Consider the following 16606-nt stretch of genomic DNA (forward strand, 5'->3'; position numbering starts at 1 on the left):
CTTCTTCTGGTGACCAGATGGTGATAGAACCAGTCGCTCCACCCGACTGTCCCTGACATCATGTCTCCAAGACAAAAGGAGAGAGTATTTCACAATATTGAGGTTTTATAAATTCCCTTAAAATGTACTAGTTACAAAAATCAACTGATACATTAAGGGACTGTTTGGCCCCTGGAGTCTGGGGTCCTAGGGTTGTTCGACACTTTGCCTGGCTCAGCTCTAAATGTGAAAACTACTTCAAGATACCGCAGGGAGCCAATCACAACACACGCAGGGCTAACATACATGTGGACAGCTACAAGCAGTTTAGAGTTTAATAACATTTAAATTCAAGATGTCTCATATCTCACAGTTCTTTGTGAGTCTCCTGTAGTTTCACCATGTCAGATGTTAAGGCCAGCTGTTAATAAAGAAAAGTGCAAAACACACAGTAGTCTAGTCTTGAGGAGATAAAGGAATAGGGAATTTGTCAGAGGCCCAGAGCAAGAAGTTGTAGTCTTCAAAAAGCTTGTGTTGTGTGTTACGCATTTAAATTACCTTAATGACCTCTTTTCGTCTCCCTGTCATTTCTTTTCTTTTCTATTTTGACATCGCGAAATCAGGAATTGTGTTTTGGTCGATTGGACTTACCGTAGTGTCCTAGCTGTCGTGACGTCACGGCCTGCTTTAAATAGAAAAGGCTGTCTAACTTTCTTCTTGTTGTTTGTTCATTACCGCCACGCAAAAACCTTCCCTGCTTTCAGGTAGGCGAGTTTAACTCATAAATTGGTTCACTTTTTCACTGTCATTGTATGAATAATGTTAATTTTCGATGAAAACGCCACGAAGGAGCCTGTTGTTGTTATTAACAGAGCTGAGCTAGCAGCATGACATTGTTTTTAATCTGCCATCCGACTGTGAGAGATGTAACGGTATCTGCTGAAACACCAGCAATAATAACAGCATTATGTCAAAGCACCAATGCAGAGAAATCCTCTCTACCTGTTACTGAAGCAACAACTGAATATTACACCTTACAGTTCAGGGTCACTAGGTACATGTGAAATATCACACTTCTTTACTGTTGGTTTTGGTTTGTTTTTCATGTTTTTAAGCTGCAATAAAGAAAAAGAGAAAGATATGTTTTAGACAATAGTGTGCTTTTTTGGCAACAATTTCAAGATTACTAGGATCATGAATGGTCTTCATTACTGACCAACTCTAAATTAAGCAGCTGTATTCATTTAAAACAAGTCCAAACAAATTCATAAAGAGGATTAGTCTGAAAGTAGCTATACCAGTTTAAATGCAGCCCTGCAGGAAACAGTGTCAGGCTGTTAATAAGTGGCTCAATGCAGTGTCTTCATATACCTGTCTTATAACCTGCTTGTCTGGTAAAACATAGTTTACAGACATATCTGACTATACAGAGCCTACGTCTTTGAAAAAATTCAAGTTGGAGTTTTTCTTTCCCCCTGTCAGGATTCCAACTAAACCTGACATACAACTTTTTAAGAAGACAGCATAGAAGGTATACTAGTGCAGGTGTGTTTTCAGTTGCATTTATCGACTGTGTTTCTCATCGTCATCAACAGAGCTGGACTAAAAACATCCATTTTCGAGAGCTTGAAGAAAGAGGAGCATGCTGCGCTGCAGGAGGTGTCGAAAGGGCGTAATAGATGGGCCGTGTTTGGCAAAGGTGGGTGAAAATTCTGTTGGTAAGATAAGATATTCCTTTAAGTAGAGTCTGACAGCTGCAGAGAGAAAGGAACTGCAATATCGCTCCTTCACACACTTTGGGTGAAGGAGTCTGTCATTGAAGGAGTGCTCCAGTCCAGTCAGAGACAGCTTGGCCATCATTCTCCTTTCTCCCACCACCTCCACCAGGTCAAGGGGACATCCCAGTACAGACCTGGTACTGTATCAGTTTATCCAGTCTCTTCCCGTCTGCAGCTGAGATGATGCTACCCCAGCAGACCACCCCATAAAAGATGGCTGATGCCACCACAGTGTGTGTATCTATCTATCTTTTTGGTTTTGGACTGTTTGAACAAAAGAAGACATTTGAAGATTACCTCTTAGGCTCTGGGTCTTTCACTATTATCTGACACTTTAGACTAATTAATCAATCAGTGCAAAAACAAAAATTTGAGATTACTTGACAATTAAAACAATAATTAGTTTCAGCCCTGATTATACTTAAGAGTCTACAAAGTCATAAAAGGACATCTGTGTTGCTCAAAGATAACAGCTCAAACTCAAAGATAACAGCTTGTGTTTCAGTCATAAAACAATATGGATGGCTATCAGTGCCAGAGAAACTGGGTCTGTGGGAACTGTTTCGGCTGATTGTGTGTATTTTATATCGGGGCAGGTAGAGGCCACGGATGAAAGCGCAGCTGCTGTCTGCAGCATTTGGCATGTGAATGTGGACACGTTGCCAGAGTGGATACTGACCTCAGTTCAACAGGTACAGTAAGTGTGTCAGCGTAGGAATACAGTGTGTGCAGTGTTAAATGATAGTAAACACTACTAACAGTGGACACTGAAGAAAGTAAGATTTATTTTTTTATGTGGATTTGGATACATTGTTATATAGTTTGACATTTGCAGCTTTGAACTTCTTATATGTGAAGATATGCTACAAAATGTGATGAGCGTTGACATTTTATAGGCAAAATATTAAATACAAAAATGGTTATTGGTTAAAAAAGGTTATTAATTGATAATTGAAGTAATGATTTGTTGCAAACCTACTTATTTTGTGACAGACAATAGATTTTATGATAGTATTCTGTTGTCTGTTCAGGCACAGTGGACTGTAGGAAAACTGAAGTGCCAGAACTGTGGAGCTCGTTTGGGCGGCTTCAACTTCATCAACCGCAGTGAATGTCCCTGTGGGCTGGACGCCACTATCCACCTCAACAAAAGTCGTGTGGAACGCGACCACAAACATTGCTTTTTCATTGTCCAACCGAGGAGGACGAGACCTGAGAGGGGACACAGTGGTTTGCTGACAGACGGCTCTCAGAATAAAGAGGAGAGGCCTGAATTTAGCAGAACTGCACTGGACAGCTTACAGCTCAACTGTGCTGCCGTCATGTCCTACATTCATCCTGCAGAGGACTCGGCTTCACTGACTGACAGTGAAAGCAGCCAGTCATTTTCTTTCAGTCCTCTTTACTGCATCTCCCATAGGAGACGCCGCAGTTTGGAGGATGATTCTGCCATCAGGTCTTCTTGTTTTTGCCCTGCGGGACGTTCTTACAAGTCTGCGGCTGTGATGAAGAGAGCAGGGACAGATGAGTTTACACGGGCGCCTGTCTCATATCCCACAAGTCAGCCGTTTGACACAGATGGTGCTTCATCCAATGCTGTCGCCTGCCGTTCTTCTGTTTCTGGAGGGGGACCGACACCTCTGGATCAACAGCTGCTGCAAACTGTGGAGGATGACGAGCCTTCTGCAGAGCCTACACCTGTCCATGAAGAGGTTTCTGATTCAGCCCTGTTCCTCAGAGGAAGAACCATCTTTGACAGTGCATCCGAGCAGGAAGAAGAAGAGGAAGTGGTGGTAGGTTGTAAGCCTGTCACAATAATTACGTTATTTACTAGTTGTATAATAATGTAATTATCAACATGACCTTCATCAATGACGTTGATGATTTTTTGACCTCAATATTGCCACACAAAAGTAGTTATGGTGACAGGCCTAGTAGGTTGCTGTTCTTTACAGTGAATTTTAAAATATCTGCATTAATTAGGAGTGTAGCCAATGATGAGTACACTACAGTAATATTATTCCAACTATTCTTTCCTCTTTTAAATTAAATTTCACATAACATATTATAACAGCCAACGGTTAATTTGCAGCTCCTGTAAGAGTTTACAGAAACTGAGAGAAAACCAACAATTGTCATTTGAAGATAATTTTATGCCACTGATATTATGATAATATAATAGCATAATAATGCGTGGGGGGGTGGTATTGGAGAGTGGGCGCTACACTTGTGTAAAAACACAGACTGCCATTATGGGCCGGGACAGAGTTATTTACCTTTTCATTCTTCTGCAGTCTCCACTCAGGACATACACAGTGAGGAATGGAGGACACTACTTGCTTAGCCAATGTGACATGAATAGCCTCTTAGCTGCTAATGTGAAGTGTGGTAATATTGAGGTCAGACATGATCAAGATCATATCCATGTATCATACGACAAGTCCATATATAGACTATAGGTAGATGTATATATATATATGATAATTACGTTATCGTATGATAAGTCGATAACGCAATTATTGTGGCCTACCTAAGAGCAGTGTAAAATCTTAATAAATAAAATAAAAAGAAGAAACTCAAATATATATTGAAAAATTAGAATAAAAATGACTGAACAGCTGTGCTGAAGTTTGCGTGTTTGTGATGCTTTCCTCAGCCTGAAGCCTCTATGGCCTCCCCAGCCTCAAACAGACTGAGCAAGAGGGAGAAGAACCGTCTGAAGAGTCTCCGGAGGAAACAGAGGAGGAGGGAGCGATGGCTGCACAGTCAACTGGAGCAGGAGCAGGTAAGAGACCAGAGTTCACACTGATATCGGGGGTGCATGTAGGGGACAGCCTTAGCATTATCTTTGTCTAACTCCAAATGACCCCCAATTACAAAGACATCGTCCTGATAAGTGCCTTTGAGTTTGTGAGATGAGTGGACACATGTTCTTGTGTCCAGGCCGGGAGTGCGAGCGGTTTACTGTTGGACAGTGAGGAGGAGGACAGAGAAGGCCTCACCTGTGCTGTGTGTCTTGACGTTTACTTCAGCCCGTACAGCTGTCAGCCCTGCAGTCACGTTTTCTGCGAGCCGTGTCTCCGCACGCTCGCCAGGAACCGACCGACGAACACACCCTGTCCCCTCTGTCGCACACTCATCTCACACACCAACTTCCACAAAGGTGAGCTTTCCCCAGGATTCAATTAATACTGTTAAATGATAAGGGCCTTAGAAGTTTTATATTTAAGACACAAAAATGCCTAACCTTACCCACCCTCACCTCGCTTAAAGAAATAGCAGTGAATAATCACTCTAAGAGTGGGGCGATCTCTCGTTTTTATGATACAATATTATACAGTTTCAAAGTTACCTCAGAAAATAAAAGGCTTGCGTGGAGGACTTGAATAGTGTAATATCTGTTGAGGACTGGCGGAAAGCCTGTTTGGAAGCTCAGACACAATCCATTAATTTTATCTCACATTGATCCAATACAAGTGGTTAATGAGGACTTATGTAACACCTTACTTGATGAATAAATTTGATCCCAATAACCCAGATGTATGTGTTAAATGTGGAGTGAAAGGCACATTCATTCACTGCCTATGAGAATGCCTGCAAATCCAGATATTCTGGACAGAAGTTTTAAATATACTTAAATTTGTCACAGGTGTGAAGATAAAAATGTGTCCTAAATTGTGTATCCAGGGAATTGATTACCTGTTCTTCTTGTGCCTCTGTGGACAGCCCTACATTTGATAGAATGTCCCCACAGTGCAGTAACTAGGAATAACAGCATACTATCTTCAACAATCAGATTCATTTAGTAACTGTAGGTACTTCTCCTATTTCTTTTTTCAGAACTCAACCAGACAGCAAAGACCTTCTTCCCAAAAGTCTATTATGCCCGCAAGCAACACTTCCAGAACGCTTCGTGTGTCAAATGGCCTCTGCCCAGCTGTCGCAAACGCTTCCGTACCTTCTGGGGTGAGAAACTGTGTCATGTAGTCTGGGTTTTTTTGTGTCCAGTAAGTAGGTCAGTGTCATCTTTAAACAGTAAAGTTTGTGGATTAAATGTAATGTTCAATTCTATGAGCAAACTCCAAATAAACAAATAAAACCAGAACTACCTGCATGGCAGATACCAGTAAGGGTTAGCAGAAAAATATGATTATTTCCACTGTACTGTCCCCATATCTTTCTGTGAATAACTGATACTCATTTAACCTCTTACCTGCTGCTGTTATGACCTTGTTGCCCAAAGTAGCAAGACAGACACATACAGTTTAGTGGCGGTAATAAACTAGGCAATATCTTTACAGCAATGGACTGTTCAGTCCTACAAACGGTGAAACAGCAGTGATACAAATCTTGTAAGATAAACATTATTTCATAGTAAACTTCAATGGTATGAAATATGGTAGTTATTCTACCCAACTAGCAATAAGAATATAGCAATACAACATAACAATAAAAATAAAAAGGACATATTTATGGCTCTTTTGGTGTATTTGTATATAAAGTTACAGTCTCATAAACATTGGACATCCAGGGTTGCCAATATTAAAATGAAATTATTTAATGGAATGAGCAGAAATTTATAGAAAATGTCCTTTTCTATATGTGATTACGATATTTATAAAAAAAAAAAAAAAGAAAGAATATTATGGAAGTCTTTTAACGCTTATTATTCCTTTTAAAGCTTTAAAGTTTTGTTCTTGTAACAGGTATTTTTTTAGGAATCAGTGATTATGAAATCATGAATTTTCAAAAGTCAATAATAGATTTAATGTTTGGGAGGGACATTTAATGTTTCAAATTAACTACTCTACAGAAATGCACACCAGCTTAAGGATACATTTTGTTTAATCACTTTGAGTACAGATTGTAATTTTATCTGTTTAACTTCAGGATATCAGAGACAAGCAGGGACGGCACAGAGACGCTGGCACTTTGCCCATACAGGCTTCACGCTGGATGCTTTGGACCTCACCGACATGCGCGGCTGGCTCTTCGACATCGGACTGGTCATCGTCTACATCCACTCAGTCAACTGGATCCTGGCTTTCCTGTTCCTCTGTTTCCTCATGTACTACTTCTACTGTTGAGACATAGGAGAGTTCAAGAGTTTGCAGTGTAGGTTTATGTCTTCTTTTTCTGAAAAGAGGGTTTCACTGTTCGGTGTTAAAGTATCACAAAAATTGGTGGAGTTGGTAAAGACATGAGTGGAAGCCAGCAGCAGGAATCTTATAAAAATGACTATGGGAAGTGAATCTAAACAATTGCAAGCTTACAGTTTGCACGAAAGGTTGGAAAAGTCAACAATTTGGGTCAAATGACTACAAACTAGTTAAAAAAATGTAATGGTAATTTGAACAGAGCTTCCTGTTTCTCCATGCTTCCAGTCTTTATGCTAAGCTAAACTAACAACATCCCGACTCCAGCTCTGAATTTAACGCACACACATGAGATTAATATCGATTTTCACATCTCAGTCTCATAAAGAAACCAAATAAGAGTACACAAAATGTTGTAACTATTTCTTTAATATTGCACATGCTGATTTTAGGAATCACACAGGCACTTTACAGAAAAAACAAAGAAGAATCACTAAATAATGCATACAGTACAAACTTTTTAAATTCAAGTAACTTGTAACTCCTTATAATTTGTGTCCAGTGTCATTGGAGAAAGTTTGGTCTTTGTTTTGTTAAGTAAAACTTAGTTAAAAGATGTTGATGTAAGATTTAAAATTGAGATACACTGCTTTCTTGACAGTAGCAATTAGAATGATGTAAATAATAGAATTGATTGAGAGGTTGATAGCAACAGAAACAGAAGGAACTGACAGAAAATCAGATTCACAAATGGGGAAAATACGCACATCAAAATGGTGCCTTTGCTTATTCTGTGCCTTCTGTCTACAATAATGTGAACTGCACTAGAACAACTTTATGTTTTAGTTCTCTAGAACATTTAACCATTTTCAATTAACACTATTTGTCTTTTTCTTGAAGGAAAATGACTTGCAAAAGTCTGATTAAACTCTTAGTATCTATATTGTTTAGAGTTTGTCTTACTAAAAATAGACTGTTATAGAAAATAGTCTTTAATTTGAGCTGTGCTTCCTTTAATTTGAATGTATGTGGTCAGATTTAGCATTATACATTAAACTGACTGTAAAATAAGTAAAAACTAATCTTTATCTTTTCAAGCTGTATTATTTTAGAAAAGAAATACTTGTTTGTTTTTTGTAATCTTTGTAAAGGGTTTTGTTTACTGTGAGTTCAATCATCAGAAGCTAAGAGCCACATATTTTTCTCAGGAGTTGGTGGAGACCAAACCAGGGGTAAAAATAGGTGAATGTGATAATATTACCAACTGTGTGTACTCCATGTGAAAACTGTGAATTGTTTGCCAATAATTTAGGGTTGTGTAGTGAAGTTCTTGTAGCCAAAAAAAGATGATGCAGCTTTAAATAAATGTTTTAAAAGAACATTCCCAATCACATTAGCTGAAGTAAGGGAGTGGTGGCTTAAAGGTTAGAGAAGTAAGATTGTGACTGATCGCCGGTTCAATCCAGATCTGGATAAATCTGGATGGGGAAAGCTTTCCCCTCTGTCATGACCACCACTGAGGAGCCCTTGAGCAAGGCCCTTAACTCCAACTACACCAGTGGAGCTGCGTGTTTGCCAGCAGATCAGACTGTGGTGTGAATGTGTAACTGTGTTGATGTGATCAGTGCTTTCCTGAAATAGACAGTATGGCTCTCAGTGAAATTCCTCTGAATAATTAAAGATTAAAAAAAAAAAAAAGTCTGGCAATAGTCCTTTAAATCCAGGTCTTCAAATTGAATGTTAATCTATTAATGATGTCAGTAGGCTGTGATACAGTGTGTTTATTGCATTAAAGGTGCTTCGTTCTGTTTTATAATCCAATATAGCATATAATCATTGAGTTTCTGGACCACTGTGTGTTGATTCTAAGGGGTTAATGGTGAGTCGGAGGGTGACGACTTGTTTTGCTGTTGGCTCTCTGAATCCTCCATACACGTGAGTGCGCGGCGGAAGACGGCGGAGCCTCCTCCCTGTCGGCCTTCGTGAGGGGCTGAAGGTGACTCTCCTCTCGGCGGGGATGCAGAGGCAGCTGCTGGGGGTCCGTCCGGCCGGCTACACGGTTCTTCTCCGGAGAATAGCGACACCTGTGCTGGAGCTTTAAAAACATTAACCAAACCTTTTGACCCTGCAGCGTCTTGTGAGGGGTAATTTTTTTCTTATTTATATAGAGGACACAGCCGCAACCAGAAAGAGGAGGGGGTGTCTCTTTCTCTCTGTGTGTCTGTGCATGCATGTGTTCTGCACCGTACGGGCGGAAAAAGCGCCCAAGATCCGCAGGGAGCATTTTTCCCATCAGTAAAGGGGCTCAGACGGAGCCGGAGCGCCGTGAGAGCACGGAGGGGGCCGTGGACTGCAGCAGGATGGTGAGGAAAATGAAATGATGTGTGCTGATGATTGACAAGAGGCATCAAGGGACAGATTATTGTATTCACTAGAAAGAAACGATTTATGTGCAGGTGCAACAGTGGCGCAAATTAGACAAGCAGCGCTTTGCTGTTTTTTGTGGGGGTTTTTTTCTATAATAAGTCAAAGATTCATACATAACAGGCTTAACCAAAGGTAGTTTGATTTTTCCAGACTGTCCAGGAATTCAACACGCTCGTAGCGCTGTACCGAGAGCAGGTGATCTGCGTCGGGGAGATCTCCGCCGACTGTCCGTCTCTGCGGGCTCAGATGCAGCACACGCGGGCCAAAGGATGCTCCATGGCCCGGGCTGCGCACCAGGACCTCGCTGTCATGTCTGTTTCAGGGTAAGATGTATACACGATTTCTTCCTCCTCAATAAACTGAAATCATATTAAATATTTCACACACTTTAACCTCTTCAAACACGATTCTCCCCTTAGGAAGCATAAAAAAAATCTCTTTACACGGTGTGACAGCATTACACGCACATCTGATTGTTCCCGCATATAATGACTAACACAATAATGTAAATAAAAAATACAAAAACATCAGAAAATGCCAGTATTGATATTATTTTGTGATTACAAGACAGGAAAAGTCTAAAAACTTAAATAATACTAAATAGAAAACAACAAATGTGGTTAAAAGGGTTTAAGCTGAAAGGAAGTGCACTGTAGGCTTGAAGACACTGGTTTACATTCATGTCTTTATAGTAAGGATTTATATGTAGTGTTTCATCTCCAACCTAATACCGTCAAGCATGCCTGCAAAACGGCAGGACTGCACTGTTTCTGCAAATTAGTTCACACTGAACTCTGGAAATACTGGTGTGGAAGTAAACTCACAGTTACTGCTGTGAGTTCACATTAAGCATTAAGTTCAATGTGCTCCACTATCAAGTTTAAAGTGTGTGCAAAGTCATTTTCTCTTTATGCAACGAATGCCAATTAGTGGAAAAACACATTTGCCCTCTCTGATTGTATCTCTTTGTGGCTGTCTTCCTCTCTGCCCCCCCACACACACACTAACCCCTCCTCCTCCTCCTCATGCTGCAGTCCAGAGGACGGAGAGATCCACCCTGAGATCTGTCGGCTCTTCATCCAGCTGCAGTGCTGCCTGGAGATGTTCATAACAGAGATGCTGAAATCCATGTGCCTGCTGGGGGTGCTGCAGCTTCACCGAAAAAGTACCATCACAATAACAATGTTATGATGTCAGACCACATTTAAAGAAAATATTAAGAAAATACAAACATGATACAAATACAGTAAAATAGCCACATTATATTTTAAAACCAATTTCATGATTTTTTAAAATACTAATATATTGAAACTTGCTTTCCTTCCTTTCTTGAAACTGATCAAATTGTAAACAAAATCTTATGAACAAAATTTAAGTTATCGGGGAAGCAAACAGGCACAGACTGTGTCAATTTAACCACCTTTATGTGCATCACATACAATGAAGACTATGGGTCTAGCCAACTCTGTCTTCACTTGTTTCGTTTAAAAAATGCATGTGACTGGAAATAAGTGGCTGTCAATAAGAAAGAAGAAACATATTTAGTAAAACATCTTTGAAATGGTCCCTTTTCACAACAGATATATTAACTAATCATAGTAGGAAAAGTACAAATGCTTAAATAATGAAAGCTGCTGCAGTTTCAGGGTCCTGGTATTGTGACTACTGGCTCACTCTCACGCCGTCATGTCAGTTTCATGGCTGTATCGCAGGACATTCCAGGTGGTAATCCATCCTGAAACAACCTGTTTTAAACCTGTTATATAATCTTAAGAATAATGTCCTGAATACACTCATTCATATATTATGTATTCAAATCTCTTAGCATTGCACATGAAACACATTTTTTGTGTATGGAAATCTGATAATGTACTAAACTATACAGTTAAGCTTTTTCAAATGCATTTCAGAAAGGTAAACAAAATGCATTTTAAGTCTATTTCAACTACTAGTTTTCTACTTGAATTAGTTTGACTTGAAAAGCATCTTTAAACTGCATTTTGAACACACAATCAAAATGAAGCTATAAAATCTCTGCTGTTCTAAGATATTGTGGATCAGTTAGGCTGAACCACACACTGTAGAGACAGCAGGGGGCAGCAGAGAGCTGTTATTATGGTCAATATGTACAGGAAGAGCTTGGAGCCATTTTCATTGTGTCATTATTAAGAAATTCTAAAGATGAAATTAAAACAACACAGAAGGGGCAGTTTCCTGTTACATTCTTAAAATACAGACTGATGAAATTCAAACTTGTATTCATTATTTGATTGTTCAAGTTTTCAGTAAACATTTCTAGCAGTCCCTGCAGGGCCACAAAGTATTTATCTTTTTAAAAAAGTCATGATAAGTTATACTAAAGACCTTTCGTTCACAGAATTATTCACAAAACAGATGACATTTTTTGAAATACTGCATGATGAACACCAGGATTTGGTGTTTTATAGAAAGAAATCATCCGTTGCTTTACGGTTGTTGTAGTTTTATTAGTGTTTGCACCCTCTTTGTTGACCATGGCTCAGTGCTATTGTCTCTGTTCGGACCTGAAAGGAACGGACTCTGAGCCGAAGGTGGACTTCAGGGTGGATGAAAGCTCGGATATTCCCATCCTGGAGGACCGATCCTCCTCTTCCATAGACTTCCCTCATGAGCAGTGGCTGGTGGGAAACGATATTGAAAACATAGAGAGGTACACTGAATGCACCAGCTTTTTAAAATTCTTTCTTACACTGTTTTTGAAGGATGTTTACTATACTGTGAATTTAAATAATGAATCTGAATTTCAGATAACCATCTGCTGATACAGTGTTTCTTTACCCTCACAGAGATATGCGAGAGATGCGAAACCTACTCAGCAAACTCAGGGACACGATGCCTTTGCCACTGAAAAACCAAGGTGTGTAATGTTTGTGATTGATTCCAAGGCCTTTTTCAGAACTTTACTTTTTTATCTTATTGTTCAGTTTTACTGACCACAACAGTAATAGATAATTTATCTTTTAATGTGTTTTCAAGAATATTGATTAAAAAATGTCTCTATGAGAACTGGGAGCTGATGCAGTGATTCCTAACCAGAGGGTGTTGACCACACAAGCAGTCATGAGATCAATTTAAGGGGTCATCAGATGATAACAGGGGTAGTGAATCATGAAAAGTACAGCACCAAATGATGTTTATTTTTTTCAGATGTTAATCATTGTTTATTTTATTGTGAAAAGTAGTGAAATTAGTTAACTAGTGGGATCGTTGTGACGGTGGATTGGGCTGCAGGAAGCTATCTAATCCTTTTATTTGTGGAGTTTGAGTCAGCACCATCAGACATGTAGCAACACTGTTTTAGCCAAACGTTATATTAATATAACTGAAATTAAATCATGTTTTAATGGGTTCATCTATTCATGTATTTACTGTTTATCTAGGTCCAAGTCACATTCATTTCATTTTAACGTATCATTAGCTGGAAAATAGTATAAACAATGATATTATATTTTAAAAAGTACGTCATATTGTACCTTGTGGTTTTTCATCATACTTTCATGGTTTGGCTTTGGCCAATATGATTATGAAACAAATTTTATTCTCTGTAGTATGTAAGTCTGGAGAATCCTAAAGATACCTGGAATTACTGGTGTGATAAAAATTAGTCTGATCACAATGTAACCACATGTTGACGTATTAACATTATCATTATTTAAAGCAGAAATACAGAGTAATGAAAGTAATTTTAGTGCTGGCTCACTCTGCAGGAGTTAGTAGTTTTTGAGAGGTTTGATATTATTGGAAAAATCACCCAAAAAAGACCACTTACATTTTAATTTGCAACCTAAACTGATCTGACATTAGATGCATCAGATTCCTTGTTCACAGTAAGGTCATTATTTGTGTATTACCTGTCTGTATTGAGTTGAAGTTTAAATTTTGATCAGCTGGACCCACTTTGGGCAGTACAGCAGATCAGTTTGCATCAAATGTTATCTTAAAGAAGAGCAAAGAGTCCCAGCTCTGCTACTTCAACACATTCTGTGAAAATCAATCATATCCTCATCGCAAATATACCTTGCAATATTGTGATGTTATTTTAAGGCCACCTCTAAGCAGAATGACATCAAGTCTTGTTTGTTACAGATGACAGCAGCTTGTTGAATCTGACTCCTGACCCGCTGATCAGACAGAGGAAGAGACGCTTCCCTGGACTCTGCTGCATGGTGTCTGGCTGAGAGTCTGAAGCAGCACATAGCACTGGACTTTTAATTACTATATGACATGTATTGATTAGGGATACATTAATAATATCCCCTTTTAGTCTTTATTTATTTACGGTATTTTTGTCTTATCAGACGATTTTCCATGTTATCAGAATTTGTAGTCTTGTAGTATCTGTTATCTTATTCTATCCAGTTTGTCTTTTTCATCTTGATTTGTATTTTGTTTTGCTGGTCGGTCATTTGGTTCTTGAGTTCTGCAGGTCGACCCTTTTTGGTTCTGGACGTTGTGCTACGTACAGTTTGGGTTTGGAATGAGTTTAGGTTTGAGTTACTTGTAGATTGCAGATCCCAATGCCCAGTTGGAATAAGAAAAGTCCAAAGTCACGCAATGTATTATTCAATGATGATATAAAAAAAAACAAGTGATATATATTGCTAGTTACAGGTCTCAAATGTAACAGTACCTTTTGGGTTTCGTTGGGTCGGGCATGGTACGGGTTTGGGTTTCATTGGGTAGGGCATGGGACGGGTTTGGGTTTCATTGGGTCAGGCATGGGAGGGGTCTGGGTTTCGTTGTTTTTTAGGCATGGGACGGGTTTGGGTTTCGTTGGGTCGGGTTTAGGTTTCAGTTTTAAGCCCTTGCAGAACTCTGTTTTGTTCCCTTGTTCTTTTGAGGATGAGGCATCTTTGCGTTATGCTTCCTTTATATCTTACACATAAGGTAATTTCCTCCTAATCTTTCAGTTATTTTATATGATTAAGGAGAATTAAAATGTACATATTGGGCTATGCACAGGCATTTTCAGTTTTCAGGTCTCACTATGTTTGTGTCAAGCCTCCATGTTTGAATGTGTATGTGTCACTACGTGAGATGTTTAAGTCTGAAAATTCTCCAGACATATTTCATTTTGAACATCACTCAGCAGAGGTTTTTTGCTGAGTGACTTTCTGCTTACCTGTGTGGTGTGACAACTTATAGACAAAGCAATTAATCTGCAGTGTTATGATGCATACACCTAACCAGCTCCTGTAACTCGTACATTTCTCTATAGAAAAAAAGGATTATGAATTCATTCAACAGCGTGTGTAGAAAATAAACTTTATGCAAGATGAGTAAAAGATCTTTAAAAACTTTGCCTAAACTTTACATTTTAGACATTTTCAGCAGATTGTCAGGCTTTCTATTTTCACCTGCATAGTGTAGATGATGCACAATGGTATTTGTCAGTTAGTGTACTTAATACTTTGTCATAGAATGAGATACCTCAACAACTACTGTCCAGACTACTATGGAATGTTGTTAGTTCACAAGGTGATTGACCTTTAGTGCTGCTGCAGCTAAATGTCAAATTGTTGCCATGGATATTCATGGTCCCCAGAAGATGATTGCTAGTAATTTATGTGACCTCCTGACCTTCCGTCTAGCATCACCATTAGGCAAATTCTCCTACTTATACCCAAAAGATATCAAAACCAGAAATATTAACATCTACAAAATACCAAAATAGGCAGATTTGACTCAAAAGCCTGCTTCACAGAAGATCAACCCATTGATTGTTAATGATTTCATGACCTCTCCTCTACCGCCCCCCTCAAAACTGTTTTTGGGAGGCAGTTTAAATATAAAGATGACATAATACAAGACAAAAGTTATATTAGAATAAAAACTATTACGAGAATAAAACCGTTTATAAAAATGTGACTTTTTCTTGTATTACTACTACTGACTTATTGTCATATACCTCTTTTAAATGTACAGCTTTTTAGAGATTAGCTAATTCATCACTGTGTTGTTTCTACCCAGCACTATAGTATTTTGGGGTGTTGTAATCATCACAGCCTATAGGGGTCACCAGTAGGACTTTTCAGTCTTTTCCACTGTGTATCATGTTATTAGCAGTCTTCCCTGAAAAAGCACATTTTTAACTTTCATCTTCAGTTTTGCATCACAAGGGCTTTGAGGGAAACACCTACAGAGGAGGAATATTTGGAGTTGGATTGGATTTAATAACAGCTACCCTACATCATTTGAATTGTGATTGTTAATGCATCACGTCACACACAAAAAACTAAAGTCCACTTGTGAGGTTCTTCATTTGAAAGCATTCTACTACAGCCATTACTCCCACTGAATGTAAGTGCAATGTACTGTTTGAACATTTGTAAACACGTGTTTGTGAACAACCCTTAAAGTGTTTTCTTTCTTCAATGTAAAGTGGTGATGTCTTAAATAGCTAAATTCTTTTGTTTTGGCATGTATACGACTCCGGCTAGAATTTGTGTAGTTTGTGTGTCCTGCAATGTAGAGAATCCAGAGCTAAACTTATGTACAGCATAGGACATTTTATAATGTGAATAGTTTTTTATGCAAATAAGATGAATAAAAACATGTCTAACTTAAAGTTCAACTCATGGAGGCTTATTTGCTTTCTTTGAGTGAGATGAAAAGATTGATACCACCTTCGAACTACATTAATATCAATTTTCTCATCTGTGTACTTGGCAGAAGCTCTATCAGATATTTAACTTTTATCCCATTTTAGACACTTTAACGATGTTTTTAACTACATATTTTAACCGGAAAAAGGATTTTAGTAATCAGACATGGACTTTGTTGTTTCTAAGAACAGTAATCTACTAAGTGATCCATGCAGGATGCTCTGTCACATTGAGCCATCATTAAGATATTTTTACCTGTTTTATCACAGTAAAAGATTTTAGCCATTAGATGTTTTGATATAGTAAATCCATGAATCTGCTGCCTGCATCAAATTAAACACCCTGACACTTGCTTACAAAATAACTAAAACAGCTCTCGCCTACCTAAACTCCCTCATCCAGGTCTTCACTCCTCCTTTCTGCTGATACCCACTACAACAGGGCCTGTGTTGCTAGACACTCTTCTGTAGTTCCCCGGTGGTGCAGTGAGTTACCAAACAGTCCCACCCAAACTTAAAGAAAAGACTAAACACCCAGCTCTTTCATGAACACCTTCACACTTGGTCTTTAAAAAAATTTAAAAATGTATATATATATTGTTTTAAGCCTGCAGGCACCTACGTCATTCAGACTCAAACTGCTTTATGGCTCTTATTTGAATTGTTCTTTTGCCCACATCCTT

General features: G+C 38.8%; 2 protein-coding genes across 2 annotated transcripts; both read left to right on the plus strand.

Moving 5' to 3' along the window:
- Window positions 1–672: 672 nt before the first annotated feature.
- rnf180b (ring finger protein 180b) lies at window positions 673–8768 on the plus strand. Its single transcript, XM_062434622.1, has 8 exons — window positions 673–743; window positions 1575–1678; window positions 2354–2449; window positions 2789–3550; window positions 4414–4542; window positions 4701–4920; window positions 5598–5723; window positions 6648–8768. The coding sequence occupies exons 2-8, from the start codon at window positions 1622–1624 to the stop codon at window positions 6842–6844; spliced, it is 1587 nt and encodes a 528-aa protein (XP_062290606.1). The 5' UTR covers window positions 673–743; window positions 1575–1621; the 3' UTR covers window positions 6845–8768.
- Window positions 8769–9084: 316 nt separating this feature from the next.
- Window positions 9085–13497, plus strand: LOC133995484 (regulator of G-protein signaling 7-binding protein B-like). Its single transcript, XM_062434894.1, has 6 exons — window positions 9085–9216; window positions 9431–9603; window positions 10315–10445; window positions 11831–11969; window positions 12106–12176; window positions 13406–13497. The coding sequence occupies exons 1-6, from the start codon at window positions 9085–9087 to the stop codon at window positions 13495–13497; spliced, it is 738 nt and encodes a 245-aa protein (XP_062290878.1).
- Window positions 13498–16606: the final 3109 nt, after the last annotated feature.

Source organism: Scomber scombrus, chromosome 15 (assembly GCF_963691925.1).
Source record: "Scomber scombrus chromosome 15, fScoSco1.1, whole genome shotgun sequence".
Lineage (NCBI taxonomy): Eukaryota > Metazoa > Chordata > Actinopteri > Scombriformes > Scombridae > Scomber > Scomber scombrus.

Bases quoted from the DNA above. Each gene is read 5' to 3' on its own strand.
- rnf180b (XM_062434622.1), top strand. From the start codon at position 1,622: ATGCTGCGCTGCAGGAGGTGTCGAAAGGGCGTAATAGATGGGCCGTGT. The intron at 4,543-4,700 runs GTAAGAGACCAG...TCTTGTGTCCAG, and splicing joins GTCAACTGGAGCAGGAGCAG to GCCGGGAGTGCGAGCGGTTT. The intron at 4,921-5,597 runs GTGAGCTTTCCC...TTCTTTTTTCAG, and splicing joins ACACACCAACTTCCACAAAG to AACTCAACCAGACAGCAAAG.
- LOC133995484 (XM_062434894.1), top strand. From the start codon at position 9,085: ATGTGTTCTGCACCGTACGGGCGGAAAAAGCGCCCAAGATCCGCAGGG. The intron at 9,604-10,314 runs GTAAGATGTATA...CTCATGCTGCAG, and splicing joins GCTGTCATGTCTGTTTCAGG to TCCAGAGGACGGAGAGATCC. The intron at 11,970-12,105 runs GTACACTGAATG...TTACCCTCACAG, and splicing joins GATATTGAAAACATAGAGAG to AGATATGCGAGAGATGCGAA.